The sequence below is a fragment of the Castor canadensis genome, chromosome 9 (genome assembly GCF_047511655.1).
Source record: "Castor canadensis chromosome 9, mCasCan1.hap1v2, whole genome shotgun sequence".
Classification (NCBI taxonomy): domain Eukaryota; kingdom Metazoa; phylum Chordata; class Mammalia; order Rodentia; family Castoridae; genus Castor; species Castor canadensis.
In genome coordinates, this window is record NC_133394.1 from 52,825,327 (window position 1) to 52,841,006 (window position 15,680).

A 15,680-nucleotide genomic window follows, 5' to 3' on the forward strand; every position below is an offset into this window, starting at 1 on the left:
AATAGGTCTTGCTTGTCAGGGGACACTTGAGCCTCCTGGATGGGCTCTTGGAGGGTGGGGGAAGATGTGATCTTCCCTGCTTCCTCTGACAGGAACACAGTGTATCCAAGGTGGCTCATTTCATTTCTTTTGGGATTATCATCCCCCCTATGTGGAAAGAAAAATTTAAGTATAAATTCAGGCTAATGCTCACTAAGGTGAGAAGTCATAATTTAGTATGACTGTGTGCACACACTGGTGTGACTATGGTTGTTCTGGAGCTTCTAGATCAGAAAACACCATGTACTTGAGTGAACATCATGAGCATTCACTGGGGAGGTTTTGCAGAAAACAGGTGTACAAGCACAGGGGCTTAAAAAATAACAAGAAATAAACTAAATGTATTGCTTTGCTTGCATAGCTCTGTTAGTGCATTTGTATGATTCTTAAAATGATGACTTTGGCTATATTCCCACCTGAGACTATTCAGGACCTTTTAGTTTCTGCTTGGATTTTATATATGCAAACTGGCATTAGTTGAGATTTTCTACTTTTTAAATACTGGGTAATTGATATGTAAAGCTTTTCCTAAGATATGTGTTTTTCAAAGCCTTTTTATTTCTAGTATCACTCTTGGAGGCATGGTAATAATATTGAATTCTATTTTTTAAAAGAAATATTTTTATCTACTTTCTCCATTTATACTAAATCATTAACACAGATCACAAATTGTATTTACTCACAAATTACATTAATAAACATCTAGAAAATAATCCATCTCTCCAATTGTTTTATTAATAAATTGTACTTAGATAGGAAAATTTGTACCATGACAAGTCTAACAACATGAATAAAGACTCTTGCAGTTTCTCTTGACTCTTAAAATTGTACTGGGTGTAGGCAACTGGCACCTGCAAGGAGTTAGTAAAAGGTCTCTACTTCCCACCCATAGTTGTCCCAGACACTTAAGGGGAGGTTGAAACTTGGCTTTGTCATGGAAAATGAAGGACATTGAGGTTCTAGTAGGTCAAGGAAGGTACGCTCATGGCATCTTCAGCGATTTTGGTACTGGCAGGATGTTTGCTTGCAAAATACTTGACATTGTGGTCTTGGTCCAACTGAAGTATCATGACGGTAAGCTCTACAGCATCTTGATAGCGGGTAGAGGCTAAGAAACATTCTTTTTCTAGGAGAGTTTGTGTTAATGTTTTTGCAAGTGCCATTCTAACATTTGGAACACTGTCATTCACCAAGGTCAGCAGTTGTGGCATTAGATGGATAGCAAAACTGTCCATTGGGAGGCAATCATTTTCAATGATAATGTCACAGATGTAGACAAAGGATTGCCGACCAGACCACTTGGTGCACTTGCAAAAATCCTCCACCAGCTCATTGATGAGACTTACTCCAAAGGTCTCGGGTGTCTCCATGTGCAACTTCTTCAGCATCTTGCTGACCAGCTTGTAGGAAACCCAACGAACAGAAGACACTTTGTCTGTACAGAGATTCATGGCAATGGGACGTAAATAGTCATAAACATCTCTGGGACTATATAATTCTAGAAGTAAAATCAGTTGCTGAGACAGTTCATTTCGAATTCTCCAATTTATATTGTTATCTGTCACTAAAAACTCCTGAAGTCGATAAAGATATTCTCTTCTTTTGTCAGTAGGAAGACTCTCCAGAAAATCATGTAAATGTAAAAGAACACCTAACCTGACTTGATCAATGTCTTTTAAAAATCCATTAAAAATTGGAACCAGGTCTGCAGCTGTCAATTGCTCACCAAGGATAAGTGCAAGTTCATGGATGGAGAACGCCAAAGTTCTTCGAACCTCCCAATCTTCATCTGATGCCAGAGACTCATACAACTCTTTGAGGCAGTGCCAATATTTCTGGCCAAGAGTCATAGCAACACCTGGGAAACTGTATGCACAATGCTGAACAATTTTGGTATCAATGGTTTCTATGAAATAGGGATCAGTCATTGTTAAGTACTGATCTAATAAAGCCTGGGGTACAACATCTTGCACTTCAGCCCTCCTTACCTCCTCAGAGACTTCTTGATCTCTGATCCTATTTTTATCTTCTAGCATGTCTTGTGAACTTTTGATTTCTGCTTTAAAATGGTGACCTGAACAAGATGGATTGGCAAAAGTAGATATGAAAGGTCCCAGAGACTTAAATGCTGTTTGGCAAACTGACCATGAGAGATCACTGATCAAGTTGATAAATAGGGCTGATAGTTTGGACCATCGGATTTCAAGACTGGTTGCACATGAAACGTTCACAAAACACTCAACACAAGCCTTTCTGATTCTCCATACCTTATCGGAACATAACTGAATGAAACATGGAATCAACATTTCCTCAGTAACTTGCTGACCCACTACACTGCAAATATCACTAAAATAGTCAGCACAGATCTTTCGAACATGAAGCTTTCTCCAATCATAGCACATATCACAAAACCTAGGGAGGATGAGGCATTCTGTAATATCCTTGCCAACCATAGGAGACATCTTGCACATTGTAGCCAAAGTTCTTGCTTTTATATATTCAGCCCTGTCTGGGGCAGTCAGCTCTAGGAGCACAGGGAATACTTGTGTCTCAAAGTCAAATGGGTCAATCAGTTTCTGCTTCAGCAGAGCCAGCAAAGATTCTTGACTTATTTTCCACACCTCATGATTCTCATCTGTGAGATATCTAGTCATAATAGGTAGTAAGAAATTTGAAAAAGCATAGGATAAGGAAGGCCAGTTTTCTTGAAAAAATAATGCAATGTGAGGCACCTGTTCCATTAGCTCTGCTCTCACAATTGGTTCTGGATCCTCAGCTAAACTACTAATTCTTTCCAAAACAGAAATACAAGCACTTTCATTGGTAGAGACCGCACTCAATGTATCCAACAAAATCCTGGCAGCCATTTCTCTCTGAAATATGTCCTTACTTGCAGCATACTTGTCAAGTCTCCCCAGTGGTATCCACAATTCATTTTCTGAGATAAACTCTGGTGCTAAAAAAAATACATCAGACACCGAGATGTCAGCATCCGTGCCAAGGTCATCCACATTTTCTGGCAGGTCTTCCCGGAGTGCCAACGTTTCATCTTCTGAGATGAACTCATGGGCTAAAATAAACACATCAGATGCTGCACTGTCATCAATCATGTCACGTTCCTCCACATTCTCATGCATGTCTTTCTGGAGAAACAGGAGGTCTGAATCTGGAAAAGAACAAAGGCTAGTCACCAATGAAGGATAAGACACAGGAAAACTCCACTGCTTGGGCAGGCAGAAACCCCATACATAACACCATACTGATGTCTAATTGAGGTTAAAAAAACTATATAAATGTGCAAGGCTGGATCTCTCTTAGAAACATCTTTATTTCTACATACAGTGAGAAAAATTTGTTTTTTTAAAGAAAATAGTACACATGTCCATAAATATAATACTTCCAGGTATATGCCATGAGATATTTCACAATAAATCTTTAGGCCAAGAATGGTAGATCTTTCCCTAGGAGAATATTTTTAAAAATTACATATAACAATAAGGGAACTTCTGATCACATTTCTTCAATATCACCAGTTCGCTGAAAAAGGAAATACTAATCTGAAGGCAAGAAAGCATAATTTGAAAAGAAAATCTGGACCTAACTCAAAGATATACTCTTCAACTTGAAAAGTGTATGAACGTGATGCAATGAGGGGTGTGAATGAAGACAGATAACTAATTTCTAAATTACAACTAGAGACTTAGGGCTTTTGTGATGTATGTTATTTGATGTAAGAGTCAATGTTGTCAATAAAGTATGTTTTTACCACAGAAAGATGAAATGAGGATAAAACAAAATTTAGAGAATCCCACTCTAAAAGTCTCTGGAAAAATGTCAGTACCCAGTACTCAAGGTTCAAATGAGGGTTACTAAAAATTAAATGTTCATATAAGTTTAACACTTATGTTTCTAGACTATCAACCATAACAACAATAATTTAATTAGAAATTCCAAATGAGACGAAACACTACTAAAGTTAATGGTAAATGTCTCAAAAAGGATTTCAAGAGGGGAATTCTGACATGGAGGGAAACTAATGGAACGAAACAAGACTACAAAGCCACTGAAGGTGAACATATGGGAGGAACAACTTTAGAAATAGGTGTGAAAGAGAAGCACAAACAGATATTAAAGTTGGGACAATTTGAATGAATGAAGTTTAGATGGCCAAGGTCAAAATGGACTGAGAATAGATTCATTCCAATAACATATTGCTGTACGTAAGAACCTCAATATTAAATGCATATGAGTCAGGCATTGTCATGATATTGCAAGTGAAAAATCAAAATGGGGATGACAGGAGAAACTTGAACTTCAGAAACCATACACAAAAATGACACACAGAAAAAGAGGTGGAAACAAAAAAAATGCCTTTAGGTGTTCTTGGAAAGCAGAAAGGGCAGCAACTGTTTGCCTAGGAAGAGGAAAAATGTTCTTGAAAAAAGGATTTATGCTTTCAACAGACATAAGAGTAGAATCTTAGCCAAATTCAGGGTGAGTGTTGGGATTTGGCCTATGCCATATATGCCCAAAGCATGCAGAATAGCTGCCAAGATTTTCTTCATAGGAATAGAGGTATGATCTGAGACAGGTCATTTGAAGGAATGCTATATGGCATACCTTTGGGTGAAGGTCCTGGCAGAGCAACTGGCTGGTCCTGCTCATCAAGGGACACCTCTTGTTGCCGGACAGGATCGCAGAAGTTGAGTGTGGATGCAGACCCTGGTGAGTCCCGTGCATCGGGCACGTCCACGTGGATCATCGGAGTGGCTCGTGGACTGCCTTCACCTAGGAGGAGGAAAATTGAAATACACATACGACCCGATGGGGAGCGCTGTGATCCATCCTAACTAACCGTGCCTCGTGTGCAGAGGCTGCTGACAGCATGGTTCTCCTGGAGCTTCAGGAAGGCCAAAGGCCATGCCACAGATGGAGCGTCAGGAGAAGTACCTGGGGACGACCCACTGAGAACAGGTGGATAGACAGATAGACTGGTGTACACAAAACGACATAGTGATGAACACTGGGCATACAAAGAAGACAACACCTACTTTCCTAGAGGAGTTCAAACAAAGAAAACAGATTCCCCTAGAACGGTTTTGAGCCTTCTCAAGGCATAAGAGTTTGATTCTTAGCCTGATTCTGGGTGAGGGTTGGGATTCTGCCTAGGCCACAAATGCCTGCTGCATGCAGAGTAGCTGTGTCATGATTTTCCTGGTAGGAATAGAGGCGTGATCTGAGGCGGGTGTTTGGGGGGCATGTTGTAGTGCTTGCCTGCGGGTGGAGGTCCTGGCAGAGTAATCGAAAGGTCCTGCTCATCGAGGGACCCCTTCGGATCCTGGTTGCAATCGAGGAGACTGGGGGTGCATATGGTCCCCACTGAGTCCCTTGAATCGGTCACGATCACGTGGGTCATCTCGTTGACATGCGCACTCTCTTCACCTAAGTGGAGAAAAATTTAAATATAGACTCAGCCCGATGGTGAGGGATGGGATCAATCCTAAGTTCCTCTGCCTGGGTGCACAGGCTGGTGTCAGCGTGGTTCTCTTCCAAGGGCCGGAGGTCCAAAGGCCATTTCCCAGGATTGAGCCTCGTCAGAAGTTCCTGGGGAGGACTGGCTGGAACAGGGACGAGAAATCAGGCAGTCAGTAAACACAGAGAGGAAAATCATAAACATTTCAACACCTGGACGGAAATCCGAGGGTCATAAGTGCATTGGACGAGGATGGCTTTTGCTGTGTTCCACCTCGGAGACCATCTGAGGCCAGGGGTCACGAATCCACCCTGAAGTCAGTGGACGTAATCGCTGAGGGGGTAAATCTCGTGCCCAGCACCCTGTGAGACAGGTCTCCTTAAATCTCCTGGTGCTGTCTTTAATGTGCTTATCCCTCTTGGATGCCTGGGAATACGTTGCCCAGCTCAATTTTGATGGGAGAGAAACCTCCTTTTGAATGTGGCAGACTCCATATTACGGACACACATCACTGACCTCTTGACTCTGTGACAAATACATGCTTCCTTTTGGAAGCACCTTTCCAGGAAACAGTACACACAGGTCCCACAACCCTCACTCTTTAAGGCCGCCACAATGAGGTTTTGCAGCTAAATATTTAGTTAAGCAATCGCTGTTGTATCCCGATGAGAGTAAAGTTGTAAAAGAACATCATGTCACCACCAAGGACTTCCCCTCATATTTCTTCACTATCACCTGTTCCCTGAAGCATCAAGGCCCTACATTCCTGAAAGGGAGAACGGTGTGGGGAAGCAGAATATGACAACCAAGTCTGCACCTATCTCAAACACTGCTTGTGCCACACTAATCAACACGTGTCCTTTAGGCAGTGTGCCCATCCTACAGGTATTTTCACCCGAAGCCTTCAAGAGGTGAGGAGAGAAGAAAGAAGATAGGTTCTGAAAACCGGCAGGATGTTCCTGTGTCAGGATTTCCAATAGTGCTCTGTGGTCATAATAGCTAAAACCAACTAGACTGAACACAACATAAAATGCTACTCATAACTAGGGAAGTTATCTTCATCAACATTTACAAAATTACCTTCCATGATGCCAAGAACATATCTTTTCTGATAATACAAAGCCTATGGTGTTGAGTTCAACAGTACTAAATAGTATAAACATTAGTAGTTTTTCATGAAACCAGTGCTGAAGGCAAGAATTAGTTCACATATTTAAGAGGAAGCAAGACAGAATCATTTCTGGGACCACAGTATTGTTTTAATGATCAAACTCAAAAGTAGTATAGTAAAAGAATACCTGGCTCAGTGAAGCATTGAGTAAAAATCTTTGTATTTGATCTGAATATCCATTTTCCTCCAATTCTAGACTCTGAACACAACCTATAGTGCACTTGGTAGAGCACTATGAATAACTATCTGAAATCTGAGGCTACTGCAGTAGTTAAGCTCATTCACCATTGTGACCTACTAGTTCTAGAACTCTGGAGCCCCTACTTTCCACTAGCTATGTCTGTTTTTCCCCGTACAAAGTTAAAGATTCCCAGAGTCTGACAGCAAACACTTGCTCCATTGCCCTTTGCTGCCTTCTGCTGATCACAAATAGAAAGTAACCTTTCAGGCCTTTGGTCCAAAGGAGGTACTATAGTGAAAGGAGTGAGTGTAGCATGGAACACAAAAATTTGAGGATGTGCACAAAAATGAGATCAATAATTTCAAAAAAAAATTTTAAGTCAAAATAATTATACAAATACATGATGAACAAAATATTGAAATGAATTCTAAAATAGTACTTCTGATTTATATACAACTATACTTTATCATCCATCTTTTCATTACAGGGAGAGTTCTAATACCACAGAAAAATTATGCTACCACTATCAGTCAACTTTTTCCATCTTTCATGCAGCTGAAAAAAGACTCATAAAATTTAAAGAAACCAACAGCAAAAGTGAGAAGATCCAAATGGAACAGGTAACAGTTAACTCATGAAGAAATGGGCTAATTAAGATAATAGAAGAAAAATTGTTTTTTAAAAAATCAACATCTTCAGAGTCAAGAAGCTAAAGGTCAGGTGGGCTCTGAATCAAGAACAACCAAAGATGTTCAGTGTTCTATGTTTAATTTCATAGAAATAAAGGATATCATTGTCTGAATGAATAGTTTAATAGAAGGGCTTAAAGATTGTGTTTAAGAAATTACATTTGACTTCAACATTTAGAACATTCTTTTTTAGTTATAATGGGATAAGATTACATTTTTTCCTCAATATGTACACTCATGCTATTTGGTTCATCAAAAAGGGGTAAGTTAATTATTGGAACACTTTAAATGCTGTTTCAATTTATAAGTCAACATAGAAAGAAAACATGGAAGATAATAACTACTACAGAGAATATCACTAATAAGTACTAAAACTAATGTTAAAAAATGGGTTATGAGTGTTATGAAAGCACAGAGATGTGGCAGATCATGTTGGAAAAAATGTTCTTATATATAAATTACTTAGTCTCTGGTATTCTGTGATAGCAACACAAAACTGTCCAATACACTCCCTAAAATTGAAAATAGGAAATGAAAGTATTAACATATGCTTAAAGGTATGTGAAGACCACCAACAGAACAGTTTTATAATAGAGAGCTAGATTAGAAATGGAGACTAGGGAACTCTCGTGGAGAATTTATTTTTCATTTGGTATCACTTGGTACTGATTTTTCAAACTTGTGCATATTTTAGTTTAATCCCAGAAAGAAGAAAAAGAGAGAGAAAAACCCCAGATCCTAAAGTTTGTGCAGCTGCAGCTCTTAGCACTCTTTCTTTCCTTCCTCAGCTGCAGTCACTTCCACTATGGTCAATATCATATTCTATTGGAACAGGAAGGAATAAAAGAGGACAACAGAGTAAGTTTCTGCTCTGAAGTTCACATTTTCTGGGGTCTTTTATTGTTTGTGCTGGTATTCTACCTTTTTAATGTCCCAACCTTTAGAAACATTAACTTTTGACTATTTTAACCACGATATCTAGAATGTCTTTGAAGATTTGCTAAACTTTTGGATCTGTTATTTCTTGACAAGGGTAAATCTTAATTCACTGGCCTTCTCTGTGTTTCTTTAAATGTGTTTTTTTGTTAATTTTTGAAAACTACTGTTATCAGAATAAGTAAAATCTCATTCTTTAAGACAGTGCTGAAGAAGTAGAGAGTAAATCATTACTCTATTCCTCATGTTATCCTCATAAAGAGTACATTTCCCTCTGATTCCTAGAAAGAACACACCTGGATGCATTTGAAGGTAGAAATTTTCTCTAGACAAACCACAATCTTGCATTGAAATGCTAATGACATTTTATTAGACACAAGCAAATAAAGAAATCAGAACATCTAATTTTTAAGAAGGAACAGTACCTCAAATGTCATCCATTAAGAAAGCTAGGAATAAATATGGACTTTCCCAGAAGCTTTATCATAAATACCATAACAAACAACACACAGACACAACATACAAAGACACACCCACACAGGAGAGCACAATTGTCAATGGGTACTTTCTGCTTAGTTAATGTACATCATAGGCTGTGGACTCTTGACAGTGGTGCAGCTGACTGATTTGACACAGCCAGCCATGCCCAGATCCTTCTGTCTACAACACAGGTCTCACTAAATTAATTCAAAGGCTCTTTGGCTGGCAACTGCCATGTCAACCAAGATCACACCATTTACTTAATTCTGGGAATGACTGTAATTTTCCTTGTGATAATTTCAGTAATAGGGATGAAGCTTATTCTATGCCTATGATCCTTGTAAAGCCTAAGTAATTAGGGAATTGAATTACTTAATTTTGAAGAGACCAAAGATATCATAACTCTCTCTTTGAAAGATAGCCCAGGATACAGATGCATTTATAGGAATCTCAGCAGATGAGTAAGAACTTCTGGCTGGGACACAGCCAATTATATAAACTTGGGATTGAAGGAATTTGGATCTTTTCATTTGCAACAGGATTCAGTTTGGGAGAAATTGAAAAATTAACAGAGTTTCATATCATTCAAATTTGGAACACTTTTGTTATTTTTCCAGGCTTTAAATTCATTTCATAGAATCTAGTTAGCTATTTCAGGCAACATAGAGGCAACACAACTAATAATAGAATAGGAAATGTATTAAGAGTTCTGTGTGGAGTCCTGACCGACACAATGGATAGTCTTCTGTGGGTAAAAAAGTGAAATATCCCCCAGCAGTCCCAGAGAGACCTACTAACAAAGAAGCAGGCTTTAGAAGATTGAGAACGCAAATTGTGCTGTGAGTATGCAAATTTCCCTGCTGGGAAAAATAGCCACCATGGCTTACTTCTGAATTGCTTGTATAGTCCAGTGGGTTACAACATTGTTTCTCAATAATCCATCATGTATGGTGCCTTCATGATTTTTCTGTGTCTACACATCACCTATATAAATATTGATATGGTATTTTTCTTTCAATACCTAGTGTTTCCTATGAAATCTCTGGCTTAATCCTTTGTTCATGTTGCATAATGTGTTAAAGTGTTTTAGCTGCATATTTTTCTGAATACAGATTAGAATAACTAACAATTTTAAAATGCCTATCAGCATGCCACCTAAAATAAACTTACATTATTTATGACAGTGTTACAATACTGTAAGATACTAGAAGAAAAAGCTGGCAAATTCTGGAAAGAGTTCTTGTTCTTCCACCCTTCAAGTTTCCATTCCAATCCTGATGGCAATTACCAGCACTCAAGAATATTTTAGGGCACTCCACCTTCTCTCTATTCTATCCCCAGCATAAAGAAGACATCTTTCTAAGACTTGGAGGGGCTCCAGTGCAATGCTAACCCTGCTCTTGACAGTTTAGTATGCAGGGCTTACTTCTAGATTGTTGATCTGAAGAAGACTGAAGGTGTCAGACTGATTGGTCCACTTAAGGAGCAAATCTGAATTTCTGCCTAAGTCAAAAGCTTACTCACCATCCATGTTTTACTACAGAACACTGCAATCTGTGTAATAATACATATATTAAATTTCAGCCACCTACTTATATTTCTCAAATTGGTTAAAACCCATTAAATATAAGGGTTAAGATAACATGCTACAATCTGTATGTTCAAAGCAATCCCTACCAAAATTCCAATGACATTCTTCACCAAGATTGAAAAGCCAATTTTAAAGTTCAATGGAAGGACAAAAGATCTTCAAAACCCATATCAGTCCTGAGCCAAAACGGCAATGCTGGAAGTATCACAATATCTGACTTCAAACTACACTACAGAGTCATAGTACTGAAAACAGCATGGTACTGGCACAAAAACAGTCATGACGACCAATGGAATAGAAGACTCTGACACTAATGTATGCAACTACAGCCATCTCATTTTTCACAAAGGTGCCCAAAATATGTGCTAGAGAAAAGACAGCCTCTTCAATAAATGGTGCTGGGAAAACTGAATTTCCAAGACCGAAACTAGTTCCCAGTCTCTGACCTTGTACTATCATCAATTAAAAATGGATTAAATATCATAGTATAAGATCTGAAATACTGAAATTAATCCTAGAAAACACACTCCTATGGAGTTCAACCTGGTCAGTGACACTGCCATTTCAGAATGAAATTCTATCCACATCTATGTACACACTGTATATTCCATATTTAAATAGAATTTTAAAGACTCTGATCATTTTCTTTCATGGAAATGCAGTATGGGTGGTCCAGCTTATATTTGGCGGCCTTTCTAAGCATGCATTAAATTCTAAGAGCATGAATATTTTGATTGGTAAACATTGCTTTATGCAAACAGGCTTACATAGCAAAATGGCACAGATAAACATAGATGAAAATGGACATTGTACAAAAAATGAAATTGTATTATGTTTCTCTGTCATAAAAGTAGGTTTAGATGTAGACGACAACAATTCTTGCATGGTAACATAAACCAATCTTGTGTAATCAGAGGGTTGGACATTTTTCAATCTAGATTTTTTCTAACAAACTTACTACACTAATGCTTCTTACAGAACTGAACAAAATTGTCAAATCTAATGGAGATTAAGTAGTTTATTTTGCCCACAAGAGTTTTTTTTTTTTAAATAAACAGCAGCAAACACTGCTGACTTTCAAAGCCATAATCAAGTGGAATGGGAATGCCCCAAAAGATATGATTTTATAGGATATAATATAATGTGAAAATTAGCAGTTTCCATTCCATAGTTATTCCAACATAAACTTTTAATATAATCACATTGAATGCAACTTAAAATATAACTTCATACATTTGATAAAACTAAGCCTGCATAATAAACAATTTTTCTGATTGATAAGATAGAGGATCAAATTCTGTCTTTGGGTTTCTCCTATTCATGGGTCAAATCATAAGAGAATCAGATAGCTGAAGTGTAAATAAATGCCACCCAATAAGACAAGCACAAGTTTTGAAAAGTGCATTAAGGAAAGTGTTTCTTCTGGACACTCAATAGCTCAATGTGTGTGGAAGATAAGAAGAAAAGATAAGGAACAGTGGTTTTGATGAGATTGCCAGGAAATCAGAGGATGAGCCTCCTTATCCAGGGACAAAAGGAAAAGAACACCAAATCCTCAGGAAGCACAGCAAGTTGCATGCCCACTGACCCTACTCTACTTCTGCACTAATGGAAGAGACTTACATGAAATGGTCATGCAGTGTATCTAATAAATAATAGGTGCTGTTTTCCCCCTGATGTATTTATTTTTGTATGTAGAAACCCCTGTGCTAACTTATTCACTAAGAAAAACTACATATTATAGTCTTCAGAATCAAAAGAAATTGACCTTACTTTGAACATTATAGCATTACTGACCTCTGACAGAAAGTATAGAAGTTACAATGTACCATTATATACCTTTTCTGATCTTTTATGTACAGTAAATTCAAGATAAATATTACATACTAAGAAAATAAATACAAAGATGAAGAGAATGTTTAAAAAGATAACTGTCTGAATGTGCTAGCAATTTTTAAGCCTGTATTACAAAACACAGATATTAATAAGGAGCACAAGGGACTCTAGTGTATTCTAATAATAAGCATGTGAGGAGAGTTACAAAAAAATTAAAAACAAATTTATGGACCTGTTTTGCTTTTCTATGCATCACTTGCCAAAGAACTTCCCATTCCTAGATCAAAATACATGGTGGGAAGTGCTAGATAGTACCTGAAAGAAATAGGCATATGTGCTGCATGGAACATGGAACTGAGATAAACTTAGGAGAGACATCTAATTTGAGACCCTATAGAAATATCAAATGATGTTTTTACAAGAGAGCCTTAAAAATCACAAAACAAAATGCGCTGAGTTAAGGAGGGGCTTGGATATTTTTAACTCAAAGCACACAGTGATCTCATGGTTGCAAACTAAAACCATTGGGTCAAATTCAGGCCATTCTGGTTTTTGCTGTTGAAACACAATTGTGCTTATTCATTCACATATTGTCTCTTTGCTTTCAAGCTACAAGAACTTATGTAGCTAGGTGCAAGAGACCATAAGCCTACAAGTCCTGAACAAGTTACCATCTAGCCATTTGCACAAAGTTTGCCAAGCCATCATCCATAGGATCACTTAGCAAACATTCATTTACCTCTCAATATCTATAACCATGGGATAATATACAGCCAGACCACCATAGCTGAAATTCTACATCTATAGATTAAACCACTTTTACATCAAAATATTTTTGAAAAACTGTCCCTGGTCTAAACATGCACAGATTTTTCATGTTGCATTATTCCATTAACAATATATTGTAACAACTATTCACATAGGATTTATCTTGGATTAGTTACAAGTAACCTAGAAATGTACAGTACTGGGACCATGTGTGTAGCTTTTATGGAAATTCTACATCATTTCATATAGGGGACTTAAGCATCCATGGATTTTTGTATTTGCAGGTGTCTTTGAACTGCTCTGCTTAGAACACCAAAGCAGGAGTGGTTCCATTGATGTTTGAATTGGCCGTGAGATTTGCTTTGTTTAGTAAAATGTTGGAGAAATGTCATTGTACAAATTTTGAAGCTATGCCTTGAGGCCTGGCTAGCCATTGTCCCTCCATTGTTAGAATAAGAAGTCTGGAAGAGAACCACCCTATTGCTTATTTAGATTTGCACGAGAAAAAAATGTTTTGTTTTTTTTTTTGCATTCTGTGTTTGTTTGCTCTGCAGAAAAGCCAACTAATAGAGAAGAAAGTTATACCTCTTCCTAAAAGCTTCCTTTATAAGCATTCTCTAAATATTTCAATTCTCTGATTTATGACACTGGTAGGATCCTGAAGACCAGGTGTGACTTAATCATTTTGGACTCTTACTTCATACCTTGATTGGCTCAGCAGAACATGTTTTTATTCCTCTAAATCTGGTAAGCAATACTGAATCAGATTTCAAGTCTACCAGAACTGTGGAATCTTGACTTTCCTAAGCTTAAAATTGTGTGAAGTCAGTCACAATTTTTTCCACTGTTGGATTAAATGTCTTGCTCCTTATTTGAGCCTCAATTAACAGAAAGAAGGAGGAACAAGTCAACATGGAGCCATAAGCCAAAGCTTTTACAATTTTTCACAGTTTGGCTCTTTATACCAGAATGTTTATTTCTTTATTGACACAATAAAAGGGATAAAAGATAATGACAACTCTGAAACTACACAAGAGGAAACAGTAACATTAAAATGATATAAAGATCCAAGAATTTAACAGTTAGCACGATTAGCTCAGATGAAATTAAAGTATAATAAACCTTAACAATTTTGACTTTTTCAGAATTCTTATGTTTATATCTCAAGTTATTAGACTATAAACAAGCCTTTTACTGTCCTTTTTCTTGAAATCATCAAATTGAGTAACATCAGTGGTCCACTAATTCCAAAAAGGCATTCAAGGTAACAAATTTGTCACAAAAACTTGTAGTTGCTCATGGTCTCTGGAGTTCAGCATTTTATTTGATTCTATATGGCATTAATATTATTCCATTAATCTTTCCAGAGTCAGGTTTTGCTGTTTTCTAACAAGCAAGAGGCTGGCTAATTGTGAAGCTGAACTAACTACAAAATGAATTGTAGGCAAAAAGAATAGTAGCAGCTCCTACTATTTAGAGTAACAGTGAAATCCAGACCATTAATTTCTGAACTTAACTCTTTAACAACAGAGAAAGTATGTAGTAAATCACAAAAGTGGTATGATACAGATCATTTAGTTTTATTGTGACAAACAAAAGACAATAATGACTGAAATTTAGGTATTATGAACAATATATAGGAATGATATTTCTGCTGTGCTTTTCAAGAGTGAACAATCACATTTAATTATGCCCACCAATTAGCAGAGAGGCATTCTATATTCTTTGAAACTCACTGCTCTATATAAAAATATCCAAACCTATTTCCTAAAAAGAAGAATAGAAGTTTCACCTGTATATTTTTATTGAAGCTCTATTTGTGCTTTCCTTCTTACCTTGTATTTCAATTGTTAGAGCTTATGAGTAAAGAATTCAAATGAATGTTTTGTTCATTGACTCATTTTTTTTTGCCAGAACAAGGGTTTGAACTCATTGTCTCAAGTGCACTACCATCTGAGTCTCCAGCAAAATGAACGTTGTAATCACAACAGTATTCACTTTATACTGTACTTGAAGTTGTATGAATTCTACACATTTCATCCTACCTAATTCACAACCAGTTCCATATGTCCAAAACTACTTTTTTTATTAGGGAATAAACACTTGTGGGTGACCATTTATAGACCACTGGGCCTCAGGAAGCTTCAACAACTCTAAGGAAGAGGCTTTCCTAACAGCATTTACTCTACTTATCACCAGAAAATATTGGCATCTCTTTGTCCACCACTAAAATGGAAAAAAAAAAATATAACACACTAAACTTTACTCTTGCCAAGCACACAACTGAAGCAAAATAATGCTTTATCCAGAGATAAAGAAGACAGAAAAATGCATAATTAAACGAACTTATTTGGCTACTTCCTGGTTCTTTGTCATATACTTTCTTTTCTCTTGTAAGGTCTCAAGCTTCAGAAAAACAAACACCTTGTTTCATCTTATTGGCAGTTTATACACCATATTCTGCACATTAATAGATGGCAAATATGTGATTTTTCCATGAAGGATACAGACTATGT

At 37.2% G+C, this 15,680-nt stretch overlaps 1 protein-coding gene across 5 annotated transcripts in view; it reads right to left on the bottom strand.

Annotated features, from left to right (window-relative positions):
- Positions 1-760: 760 nt before the first annotated feature.
- The window catches only part of LOC109676940 (serine/threonine-protein phosphatase 4 regulatory subunit 1-like), a 46,945-nt gene continuing 32,025 nt past the window's right edge, over positions 761-15,680 (bottom strand). For all 5 annotated transcript variants that reach the window (XM_074041629.1, XM_074041633.1, XM_074041630.1 and 2 more), the window contains 3 exons: positions 5,314-5,481; positions 4,660-4,827; positions 761-3,205 (listed from right to left, as the gene is read on the bottom strand). In XM_074041629.1, the coding sequence (XP_073897730.1) occupies positions 999-3,205; positions 4,660-4,827; positions 5,314-5,481 (2,543 nt within the window). In that variant the 3' untranslated portion in view covers positions 761-998. The remainder of the gene's footprint in view (positions 3,206-4,659; positions 4,828-5,313; positions 5,482-15,680) is intronic.